Below are 13,405 nucleotides of genomic sequence, written 5' to 3'. Positions count from 1 at the left end.
TATATATATATATATATATATACTTAATTATTATATATAATTTTAACTTTAAAAATAAATTATATAATATATTTTTACTAAACTAAATACTTAATTATTATTAAGTATTTTTACTAAAAAATATTGGTTAGTAAATCTAAAATATAGAAAATGAATGAGTGCCATCTAATTTATTGTTATAAAATATTATTATATGTTTTATTACATGTATTATTATATTATCTCCACGAATATACAGATTTTTGTATAAATACAAAATCAATACACACAACCAAAAACGCATTCACAATACTGTCAACACAGCCACAGCTCTGCCCAATATAATACATTAAATAACAATACATAAATAAATATATAACGATAAATAAATAAGCTAAAACTGCAATAACAAAGGGCATCTCCAGAGCTTAAACAACCAATTACATTTTATAACCACAACCCGCATGAGCTTCGTGTCTGGGACGGGGCAGACAACTCTCCTATATTTTGAATTTGGACTGCAGTACCCATTTCAAACGCTTGTTGTCAATTTACATATATCACCTTTAAATACTGTAAACCAAAGATTAATTGTGTTCTTGTTTCAACAGGGATAGGCCCCTCCTACGCAATGGTTACGTCATCACGCCACTTCCGTATTCAGCTCGCCAATATTACTGGAAAATGAAACCGGTGTTACTTCTTGTGATTTCATCCTGTAAAGTTTCTTTCCGTGACAAGTGCTGAGCAAAGATGTCTAAACCGAAATTGGTAGTTTTTGACCTCGGTAAGTTTTCAATGTTCGCGTTTAAACCTTTTAATTAATGAGTAAAATAACAGTGTCTGTAATCCTTAGCTACATTGTAAATGTTTTTATAAATGCATTTCTTATTTCCCCTTTCCTGTCTTTTATAATGCGGATACAAAATACTTATGCCTTTTGACACCAATGACCAATTTACACACACACACACACACACACACACACACACACACACACACACACACACACACACACACACACACACACACACACACACACATCACTGTTTATACGTTTAAATATTATATTACAGCGTTTGTTGTTATTTTACTTTTGGTTTTTAACAGATTACACTCTCTGGCCGTTTTATGTGGACAGTCATTTTGACCCACCTTTCCACATAGATGACAGGTTTGTCTACTTCTGTTTTTAGTATTTATGATCTGTCATTCCTAAAATGATTTAAAGGGACAGTAAATTAAAATCAATACATGTTATCTGGACAATTTTTCCCCTTGCTGGCACACTGACCAGTTTCCTGTTTTTGCAGTGGCACGGTGTGGGATTCAAGATTTGCCGAGGTTTCCATCTACCGGGATACTGAAAAGATCCTGAGTTCACTCCAAAGTCAGGGATTCAAGATCGGCATTGCATCACGGTAATATTTCAAAAGGTTAGATAAGTTGCTAACTACAAGTTAGTAGTAACTAAGTCTGTGTTTAATTAGAAATGTGTATTTGCATAAAATTATATTTACCTTTATTGATCCAATAAACAGCCCTAAAATTTGTAAGAAGTGCTGAAAAGCCTTGAAGTTATGGTCAGTAACTGTCAGTGGTAATATATGCAATTTCCAGTGAAATATGATATGTAAAAAATATCTAATAAATAGTATATTTAAATATGTAAATAGAAATATTCAGGAACAATACATAAATCCAGTGACACCAGGCGACACGCACTGTAAAGTGACCATTTAAATCACATTCATGCCGAATAACCACTAAGAAGTCAGTTTTAATGTATTGTTCTCTCTATGTAAACAAATGTAAAAGTGTTGCCCGTCTGGCAGCGCCTGCCAGAAGGCTTTTCCCCACCTCTTCAGAGCTGGGGGGGGGGGGGGGAAGGGTAGGGAAAAAAAGAGGAGAGGGAAAGGGCAAGGTGCAGTGTGAGAGCGAGAGGAGGGAGAGAAAAATTTAATGGCAGATTCCCAGAAACGCCATCGCCTGGTTCTCGACCACTCCTCCAACCTCTGTCTCAGGACAGCCGCTCCTCCCCGGGCGGACCGGGGCAAGTCCTCCGACCACTAGTGGATGGAACGCCCCTCTGTGCTCTGCCGGCCGGTAGCATGCCCCTACTCTTCTCGCTGACAGTGGACGTTCCTCCATGTCCAGTCGGACGGTAGCGGCGACTCCGTCCCCCGACGGATAACCGCAGCTGCTCCTTTGGGCGGACGGCAGTGGTGAGGATAACATGGCCTGTTGAGCATAGTCACGGCTTGGCCCCGCCCTCCTCTTCGTCACAGATCGCTACTTTGAAGATGTTAAAATATAACAGATTTTTTATTTATTTAGCATTTTTTTAGTCACAACATAATTCCCATTTCTGTTATTCCATAGTTTTGATGACTTTACTATTATTCTAAAATGTGAAGAAAAAATAATAATAAAGAATTAGTAAGTGACCCCAAACCTTTGAATGGCAGTGTATGCTATAACTAGTCTAAAGGCTAATTTATACTTAATAAGCAAACAGGCTTCTTTTAGGCCACCTTTAATAAATTTTTGTTTGAAAACACATTCATTTCGTTACATTTTGGCCTTCCGTCCACACTTTGAATTTGAAAAAGCCATCTTCCTGTTGTAGTGTGGACAGGGAAAACGTAGAAATTCAAAAACATTCGTTTGTTGATAATTTGTTGTCCTGTGATGCAGTCATGTGATCAATTCAACCAAAACAATCAAGATGGTGCCCCATGTTGTACCGAGCTTTTGTGCCATTGTTAAAAATAACAACTTCCACATTGCGTTTTAGGAGTTCTGGAAACGAAAATGCCATTTTTTAATTTATCCTGATAAATGTGGTTAATTGGTTCACCTAAAAAGATGACGAAATGCAGTGACGTTCTTGTTCTGCCAAAGTGTTCGTTTGGAGAAAATTCTCCTGTTCACACACATCTCTGAAATTCTTCACCTAGAAGAACTCGGCTAGATGAAGAGCTTGGATTGGTTAAATCTAGTGCTGTCAGCTGATAAAAAAAAAATGTAATTCCAAATTTTTCATAGTTAATCGTGATTAATCGCAAATTGTGAAAGTAGTGAAATTTGACAAAATGCATTTATTTGCTTTTTTGGAAAGAAAACAAAACAATATGTAACAATATAATTCTTTATTAACATTTTCCAAACAAAGCAGTCTAAAGATAGAAATGCTCTAAAATAGCACCAATTCAAGTAAATTTAAATGTTTAGTGGGAGGTTGACTAACTAAAAGTATTAGTCCCCACATAGGTTGCATATTAATTTGTAACTCCTGTCCTGCCCAATATTAATCAGCTGGCAGACTGTGGCTATCCGCGTTCCTACAGCAATCGTAAATGATTCACCGCAGGTCATCAAAGCCAGTGTCGATCGCCGTTATGAACTCCATATGAAAAGCGCTGCAGACAATGTTTTTGTGAAAGTTAAGACTTGCCATGCTTAATGGTAATTCAGTTATGTTTTCCTCTTTTGTAAGTCGCTTTGGATAAAAGCATCCATCTGGGCTTGATTTGTACAACAAATAGCAATAATTCGATCACTGACACTGCTGTTGTGTGTTTGTTGTGATGTGTGCATTAGAGTAATGACTCCGGGTGGACACGTCGACACATTACAAAGTTTCCGCCCTGGTCCGACCAGTGTTTATGCTGGTTTATGCTTTATAAATGGTAAATGTGTTAATCGCGTACCATTTTTAAAATTAATCGCATGTGTTAATGCGTACATTTTGACAGCTCTGGTTAAAACTAATCATCTGTGTGGTTTGGACGTGAAGTTTTTTTTTTTTTATCTACAACCACGTGTTCCAGCTGGGGAACAGTTACATAAGACTAGGTTACTGTCTTTAAAACTTTAAAGCCCGTCTTCCAGTACACTTTTCTATATGATTTACAACAAAAATTGTAAATGGTCTGCACTTATATAGTGCTTTTTTAACCCTTATATGTTACCAAAGTGCTTTACACTGTGTCCCAATCTCACATTCATACACCAATGATGGCAGAGCTGCCATGCAAGGCGCTAGCCAGCCATTGGGAGTAACTTGGGGTTCAGTGTCTTACCCAAGGACACTTCGGCATGTGGAGTCGTGTGGGCCGGGAATCGAACCGACAACCCTGTGATTAGCAGCCGACCCGCTCAACCACCTGAGCCACAACCCAGCAATTTTAAAACAAATCTTGTGGAGGATTAGAGGAATATAAATGCCGTAGTGTAAACGCTATAGTATAAATTAGGCTTAAGTTGTAACTTGAGCCGGGCTGGAGAAAACCAGGTGGTTGCAGGTTCAGACCCCAACAAGGGTTGATCTATGAACTAGTATCATTGTGCTTTTAATCAAGACACTTCTGATGAATGTCTGAAGATAGATAAAGGTAAGTGACATACTGTAAATGTATCCTCTGATCTTACTGTTAAATCCGTGGCCTTTTTCTGTTTCTCAAAGAACCAGCGAGGTGGAGGGAGCCAAACAGCTGCTGTCACTCTATAATCTCAACCAATACATTTCCTTCAAAGAGATCTACCCCGGGTCAAAGGTCAAGCACTTTAAAAGGTACTGTGCGTTACTGTTGAAAAAAATCTATCTTTGCATGTGCTTGCTCCCTCACGAAGTATTTGCGCGTGTATGCGAGACACACTGATGGCTGTTTCTCTGTCTTCAGTCTGAAATCTGACAGTGGAGTCCCGTTTTCTGACATGATGTTCTTTGATGATGAGGACAGGAACATCTTGGAGGTCGGCAAACTGGGTTAGTTATTTGCTTTCACCAACCCGGAGGCTGTTCTACCATAATATTGTTGCAAATTTTAGATTTTTAGTTCGGTTGAATCACCATCTGTTTTGTCTCTCTCAGGAGTTCACTGCGTGTTGGTTCGTGATGCGATCACCTGCGATTTAGTCAACAAAGCACTCGAGGAGTTCAGCAAGAAGCAATGACAACATTGCAGAGATGCTGCTGTGGATTGTTGCTTCATGACAGCTGCTACAAAAACAGATATATATGTTCAATGGTTCCAAGTTTAACTGGTAACTGTACAGCACTTACACTGTAACTGTAAAACAAGGTCAATGTTTTTAAATGTATGAAACTTTTAAAGTTGTACAAAGAATACATGGAAAAATAAATGTTCATATTGTTTTATTTCAAGTTTCAAGGATGCAACTTTGCCCTTAACTGACGAATCACCCCTGTATTTTCTTCTAACCGAGTTAGCCACAATTCCCTCATCAGTTTCTTCCTCTTCTGTAAAGGCAATGGTCTTAAAGGAATAGTTCACACACAAATTTAAATTCTCTCATCATTTACTCACCCTCATGCCGTCCCAGATGTGTGACATTCTTAGAAGAACATTTCAGCTCTGTAGGTCCGTACAATGCATGTGAATGGGGTCCAAAACTTTGAAGCTCCATAAAGGCAGCATAAAAGTAATCCATTTGATTCCAGTTGTTTAACCTCCAGAGGCCCCGAGCGTGACTGCTGTGTGCATTTTTCATATCCCTTTTTGATTTGTAACTAGTAGCCCCTAATAAACATGCCAAAAAATAAATGTATGTCCTCTTGTGGGGATTGCAGGTCTAAGTTGTGAAATTTAAAATAATACCAAGATAGAAAGTCAGCTTTTTATATATGTATGTATATATATATATATATATATATATATATATATATATATATATATATATATATATATATATTAGGGCTGTCAATCAATTATAATTTTAATCAAATTAATTACATGGTGTCCCGATTAATTGCATATACAAATATTTGCTGAGAAAGCCCCTTATATAACAATAATTAAATATATAAAGATTATACATATTTATATCAATATATAATTATACGTAGTTATCTTTAAATATTAAAAAATTATATATATATATAACTGAAATGCCTACTGAAGTTTTTTCTTCACTGTATAAACTGTGTGTTGCTCATACAGCTGAAATTTCACTTACTGCCCTCTGGAGTAAACAGGTGGTACTACAAGCTTGCATTTCTCAGGAATCTTCCTTATTATGGTGCAATTAATTGCGTAAATGTTTTTAACGCATTATTTTTTGTCAAATTAATCGCACTGAATTAACGCGTTAAATCGACAGCCCTAATATATATATATATATATATATATATATATATATATATATATATATATATATATATATACACTCACCTAAAGGATTATTAGGAACACCTGTTCAATTTCTCTTTAATGCAATTATCTAATCAACCAATCACATGGCAGTTGCTTCAATGCATTTAGGGGTGTGGTCCTGGTCAAGACAATCTCCTGAACTCCAAACTGAATGTCAGAATGGGAAAGAAAGGTGATTTAAGCAATTTTGAGCGTGGCATGGTTGTTGGTGCCAGACGGGCCGCTCTTGAGTATTTCACAATCTGCTCAGTTACTGGGATTTTCACGCACAACCATTTCTAGGGTTTACAAAGAATGGTGTGAAAAGGGAAAAACATCCAGTATGTGGCAGTCCTGTGGGCGAAAATGCCTTGTTGATGCTAGAGGTCAGAGGAGAATGGGCCGACTGATTCAAGCTGATAGAAGAGCAACTTTGCCTGAAATAACCACTCGTTACAACCGAGGTATGCAGCAAAGCATTTGTGAAGCCACAACACGCACAACTTTGAGGCAGATGGGCTACAACAGCAGAAGACCCCACCGGGTACCACTCATCTCCACTACAAATAGGAAAAAGAGGCTACAATTTGCAAGAGCTCACCAAAATTGGACAATTGAAGACTGGAAAAATGTTGCCTGGTCTGATGAGTCTCGATTTCTGTTGAGACATTCAGATGGTAGAGTCAGAATTTGGCGTAAACAGAATGAGAACATGGATCCATCATGCCTTGTTACCACTGTGCAGGCTGGTGGTAGTGGTGTAATGGTGTGGGGGATGTTTTCTTGGCACACTTTAGGCCCCTTAGTGCCAATTGGGCATCGTTTAAATGCCACGGCCTACCTGAGCATTGTTTCTGACCATGTCTATCCCTTTATGGCCACCATGTACCCGTCCTCTGATGGCTACTTCCAGCAGGATAATGCACCATGTCACAAAGCTCGAATCATTTCAAATTGGTTTCTTGAACATGACAATGAGTTCACTGTACTAAAATGGCCCCCACAGTCACCAGATCTCAACCCAATAGAGCATCTTTGGGATGTGGTGGAACGGGAGCTTCGTGCCCTGGATGTGCATCCCTCAAATCTCCATCAACTGCAAGATGCTATCCCATCAATATGGGCCAACATTTCTAAAGAATGCTTTCAGCACCTTGTTGAATCAATGCCATGTAGAATTAAAGGCAGTTCTGAAGGCGAAAGGGGGTCAAACACAGTATTAGTATGGTGTTCCTAATAATCCTTTAGGTGAGTGTATATATATATATATATATATATATATAATCAAATTGACAGCTGTGCCCCCTCCCCCCACACACACTTTTAAAATGACTGCTACGCCCCTGTATTTTGGCGCTTCAAAGTTTTGGTCACCATACACTTGAATTATATGGACCAACAGAACTGAAATATACTTCTAAAAATCTTGGTTTGTGTTCTGCAGAAGAAAGTTATACACATTTGGGATGGCATGAGGGTGAGTAAACGATGAGAGAATTACATTTTTGAGTGAACTATCCCTTTAAGGTAATTTGGTACAAAACAAATGTTAATGGAAGTATTTGATTAAACTTTCATTTCTCTGGTGAGTACAGTAATGGCCAGAGGACAGTAGGTATCCACAGGATCTCTCATAATTCTCATATCTCAAGCTGGTGAAATAGACATAACTAGGTACTGGGGGTGCGTGTTAGTAGAATAAATGTGTACGGCTACCATGTTAATTTTTACGCTTTTTGAAGGTACAGTTGTTTACAGGGGCATAGATTCCGGTGGGATGGGGGAGGTAACCCCCCCCCACCCCCCAATATTTATACCATGATCAATGGAAGCATGTAAATGCATCACATTGCAATCCCACCAAAGTTCAAGCCAAATCTACGCCTTTGGTTGTTTAAAACTAAGAACTTTTTATCGCTCTGTGGCAGTTTGTGTTTCGCTGAATAATTTAGCGTCCAGAGCAGCATCAGCTCGCGGTCGTTCTAAAAGCTTGCCGCTCTCCTTTCTTCTAATTTAACGGTATTCTACCTCTCAGTATAAATGGTGTGCTTTTGCCTGCTCGATCTGGGCTCTCCTCTGAATAAAAGATTTGGTGTCTTACTGACAACGTGTTAAGATAAAAGCCAAAAGTGCAGCATATCTTACAGTTCAACAGACAGACAGAAAGATCTGCTTGATCTAACGCCCTCATCTTGAGGCCTGAAGCACATTATGGTTCTACAGTATCTCACTTTCTTCTTCTCCACTTCCCTTTCGTCTTTGATGAAGTAAGCAAAGTGACACTGCAGTAAAAACAATGAAGCTTTTGCGTTCTTCCTCTGAACATCACAGCGGATTCGTGTCACGTTAGAGAAGTTCACTCATAAACTAAAAGTCTGACATCATTTACTCAACCTCATGTCGTTTCAAGTCTGTATTGTGTTCTTCTGTTGAACACAAAAGGAGACATTTTTAAGCGTGTTCTGCTCTGTGGTGAATATAAAGGGTGCTACTTGTTAAGTGTTTAATGTTTTAATATTTTGATATTTAGAAGAGTTTCTGTTGTGATTTTGAGTTTTGGAGGTTACCATTATGGTGAAGAGTGGAGCTTGAGCTAATAATGTCGCACAGGAAATGCACTGCTTGCTTCATTGAGCACTATATTGTGCTTTGCTGAAAGATGAAAGTCATAAACACCTAGTGTCGCTTCAGTCAACAGAAGGGGAATTTCTAGGTTACTTTTGTAAACCCCGTTCCCTGATGGAGGGAATGAGACCTTGTGTTCCCCCTGCCACGACACGGTAAAGAGCCACTATAACGGTCAAACCTTATTCTCGGCTTCTCAGTGCAAAACCTGACTCGACAGATGCACGATCCCACCTTTTATAACCGTATATCTTTGGGAGGGACATGCACATTCTGTCTGCCAATTTCTCATTGGCCTTTTCTCAAGTTCAGAGGTAACCGAGGCCTTCAAGAAGGACCCCCCTAGTGTCGCTTCAATCAACACAACGTCTCATTCCCTCCATCATGGAACGGGGGTTACAACGGTAACCTAGACGTTTTGCCTAGTTTTGTTTGTGTATATTAAGTATACATTTATGTTCCATTAAATGTTGTCACCCTATTTGTTTGTAAAGGAATGTCACCCTAATCAAAATAATCAAAACCTTCTTATTGCTGAGATAAATTGAATATATTTTGAAATACATATATTTTTAAATAGCTTCATTGTGGTAAGTTACTGTCTATCGGGAAGACACGCAGGCTTGAGTGAGGTTTAAGATGACATTTATTTGTTGAATATAAAACAGAAAGTAATGTCTCTCTTTGGAGTAAGCCCCGTCTGGCGGTGCGAAGAAGTTGTACTCAGAACCATCATATCCTGCCAGAGACAGGAGGCAGGGGCGAGGAGCCTACCCCCATATGGGACAGGGCTCAACTGGTGGTGGTGGGGTGGTGGAGGTTGCCGTGTTAGCACACTGAAACAGCAATGTGATAGATTGTGAGCGGACTTATAAAGCAAAGGCTTACATGCGATTGGCTAGGAGTTACCCAGCTAATAATGTGATGATGTACAGCTGCTAGTCTTCCCGCTAGAACTACGCTGCGCTTACATTTATGGTAGTAGCTTGTAGTGTAACTAACTACTTTTTTAAAAGTAGCTTGAGTGTAGTTCAACTACTTTAAATAATGAGTAGCTTGTAAAAATACAGTTTCAAAGTAGCTTCCCCAACACTGATTGAAATGAATGGAGAGGCATTGTAAAAGCATCATAAATGTAGCCGCGTAAGCTATTCCTAGTCTTCTGAAGTCACACGATGTCTTTGTGCGAGAAGTAGACAGAAATTTAAGTCACTATTCGATGTAAATCTGTCCAATGGTTCACAAAACCAGTCTGAATGATTAATTGACAAATCGGACTGAATTGGTTCTCTAGTTCAATTCACTGACTCCGTGATCCAGTCGCAGTGGTTTTTGAGTTAATAGCTCACTACAGTGGAAGATTATTGGTGAATAACAACTTACATTTTTGTCTTTTCATCTTTAGTGTCATTTTTAAAGCTTGAGAGCTCCAGTGTATTCATTCAATTCATCGTGATTTCATGGAAAGTACATTCTCCAAATAGAAAGTCATACACGAGTTTGGAATGACGAGTTTTAGAGAGTAAAAGATGACATAATTATCATTTTTGAGTGAACATTTCTTTGAATGTTTTCTATAGAGTGGAAATCTTGTGCTGTGCCTGTTTTATGTTGGTATTTCGGCATCTTAAAAATGTAAAAACGAATGCTGTGGATTGTAGTTTTGGACCAGAGCCAAAACTATATATGGTATATTTAAAGGTTTTACTGAACCGCTAAAATAAATAACAGCCTTGGCGTATGATAACCTTTCTAATATATAATGGCATGTTTAATATGAGCCATTATGTATGTTAATGGGTTTGAGTGAAATTGGATTTTTTAACAGATGTTAATATTCTCAGTACATTAAAACTGTTGATGTTGGCAGCTTGGGAAATATGATGATATATACATTTTTCATGATGTCATATCCAGTACAAGTAGAGACTTTAACAGCAATCATTTTTGACTTTCCTAACACTATGTCTAGTTATGTAAGATATTTTTATGTGCACTGAATGATGTTGTTGCCATCGAAAGGACTTTTTGAGCATAAAGACAGATGTGTAAAGATAAAAAGGCTCTTCAAATGTGTCCCACTGTGCTATTGATTACCACATAAAGTAATGTTGAATTGCCATTTGCTTTATAAAAAGAAACAAAAACATGTTTACAGTAATGCACTTACAATGGAAGTCAATGGGGCAAGAAATTTAAATGGGTAAAAAAAAAGAGGGTTAGGTTAAAGTGCTTTGCTAAGAGTGCAACAGTGCCCACACACTTTCTCAGCCATCTTGGGACAGGAAGCATTTTTCCCATTAATTGTTTCCATAGGGAAATGTAATACTATTCAATGGAAAGGAGGACAGGAAGCAGGTCTTCACCACAAGGTAAGCTTTTTAATGCCGTCGTAATTTATACAATTTATAATAACACACAATATGACACAAGCGCACTGGGTTAGCTTGTCGTCTCTCTCCCCTGGAGGCCCTCTCGCTGCCTTTTTATGCCGCTCTCCTCGTGCTCACTGAAATTAGAGACAGGTGTTAGACATAATTTAGCTCAGGTGTAAGCGCCCTTACCGCTTTTCTCTCCCGGACGGGCGCTTGACCACGCCCCCGCTGCCACAGGAAAATAAAATTATTCCATAAGGAAAAGTATTTGAAATTTGGACAAAAAGACAAAGATTCAAGACTGTGTACTTTTTAATGAGCGAATGAATAATTAATACAAATGATAAAAAATATCACTAGTGATTTAAAGTTCTTGACTATAAGTATAGAATCAATATATTTAAAGTATATTGCAAAATAGTCAGATATATATATGAATATATAAATAGTTTGAGAGTGTACGGAGGCCGACTTGTTTGCTTCATTCACAGTGCATCATGGGAGTGGGCGGTCACTGCAGAGCTCTTTTGCCGCAGCATGTTTACTGCGTTTCTCTGATTGGTGGATTTCATACCCAGCATCATGGGTAGTGTAGTTCTTCACCAGGAATTCAGCATTAAACATGATTTAAAATACTGCGGATAACCTCGATGGTCTTGGTCTTATGGTAGGTCTGTCTTTAAAGGTTTATAAGTTATCATTAACAATCAATTTCCCTTTGGAAAAAACGTAATAATAATGGGATTTTTACTTCCAGTAACAGACTGTTTTGCTCTACTATTCTTCCGTATAAAAGCAGTATCATTTCAGCAGTGAAATTGTCGAAATTGTGTTATATAATTCACAGTTGGCCCACGTTTCTTGGTGGATGAAATTGTAGTTGTGAAAGTCCAGTAGATTGGTGTTTGCTCCATGTTAACAGTCATTTGCATGTAGTTTATCATGTCCATTTCTGGTATCTTTGTCTGTATTATGTGAATGACTGTTTAGCTGCTGTGCATGATCATAGATACTTTTGAACCAGGAAGATATGATATACAGGACCAAGAAAAAGTATGTGAACCCTTTGGAATTACCTGCATTTATGGATAACTTGGTCTTAAAATCTGGTTTGATCTTTATCTGAGTTACAATAATGAACAAACACAATCTGTTTTAACTAAATAACACACAACTTATTGTATTGTTCTTGTACATACTGAATACATGATTCAAACATTCACAGTGTAGGTTGGAAAAAATATGGGAATGGCTAATGACGTCAGCAAGAGCTAATTAGAGTCAGGAGTTAGACAAACTGTCTATAAATGGAGACGATTTAGTACTGTGGCTACTCTCCCTAGAAGTGGCCGTCCATCTAATAACTCAAGTTAACTCAAAGGGAACCGCAGAATGCTCAGTGAAGTAAAAACAAAACACTACTGGGAAAATAGTTGAATTGTTTGGGAAGAATACGCAGCACTATAAGTGCTGCAAAAAGGGTACCACATACCAACATGAAAACATCATCCCAACAGTGAAGTACAGTGGAGGAAGCATCTGCTTCGGGGCCTGGACCGCTTGCCATCACCGAGGGAAAGATTAATTCCCAAGTTTATCAAGATATCCTACAGGATAATGTCAGGGTGGCTGTGCACCAGCTGAAGCTCAGTACAAGTTGAGTGATACAGGAGGACAATGACCCTAAAAATCAAAGTTAATCCACTACAGAACGACTTCAAAATAAGAAAATCCACTTTTGGAGTGGCCCAGAGCCAGTCCTTAACCCAGCGGAGATGCTGAGGAATGACCTCAAGAGAGCCGTTCACACCAGATATACTAAGAATACGGCTGAGCTGAAGCAGTTCTGTAAGGAAGAATGGTCCAAAATTCCTTCTGAATGTTGTGCATGTCTAATCCGTAACTTGGTTGAGGTTTTTGCTGCCAAAGGAGGATCGTCCAGTTATTAAATCCAAGGGTTTACTTACTTTTTCCACATCACTGTGAATGTTTAATGGGATGTGTTCAATAAAGACATAAAAGACTATAATTGTTTGAGTGTTGTTAGCTTAAGCACATTGTGTTTTTCTACTTGAGACTTTGATGAAGATGAGATCAAATGTTAAGACCAATCAATGCAGAAAACCAGCTAATTCCAAAGGGTTCACACACTTATTCTTGCCACTGAAAACAATATGCAATATCATGTTCAAAATGAAGTCCTTATTCACAGATGACATCTCTCAAATCCCATTCATTCTGGCTGCCTCGCAATGCATCATGCCAGAT

At 38.3% G+C, this 13,405-nt stretch overlaps 1 protein-coding gene across 1 annotated transcript; it reads left to right on the top strand.

Moving 5' to 3' along the window:
- Positions 1 to 626: 626 nt before the first annotated feature.
- Positions 627 to 5,384, top strand: LOC127619262 (magnesium-dependent phosphatase 1-like). The gene is made up of 6 exons (XM_052092110.1): positions 627 to 766; positions 1,090 to 1,153; positions 1,293 to 1,400; positions 4,448 to 4,555; positions 4,665 to 4,750; positions 4,856 to 5,384. The coding sequence occupies exons 1-6, from the start codon at positions 733 to 735 to the stop codon at positions 4,936 to 4,938; spliced, it is 483 nt and encodes a 160-aa protein (XP_051948070.1). The 5' UTR covers positions 627 to 732; the 3' UTR covers positions 4,939 to 5,384.
- The last annotated feature ends 8,021 nt before the right edge of the window (positions 5,385 to 13,405 follow it).

Source organism: Xyrauchen texanus, chromosome 25, assembly GCF_025860055.1.
Source record: "Xyrauchen texanus isolate HMW12.3.18 chromosome 25, RBS_HiC_50CHRs, whole genome shotgun sequence".
Lineage (NCBI taxonomy): Eukaryota > Metazoa > Chordata > Actinopteri > Cypriniformes > Catostomidae > Xyrauchen > Xyrauchen texanus.
Note: the sequence above shows the minus strand (reverse complement) of the source record. Positions and strands in the feature narration are given on the sequence as shown.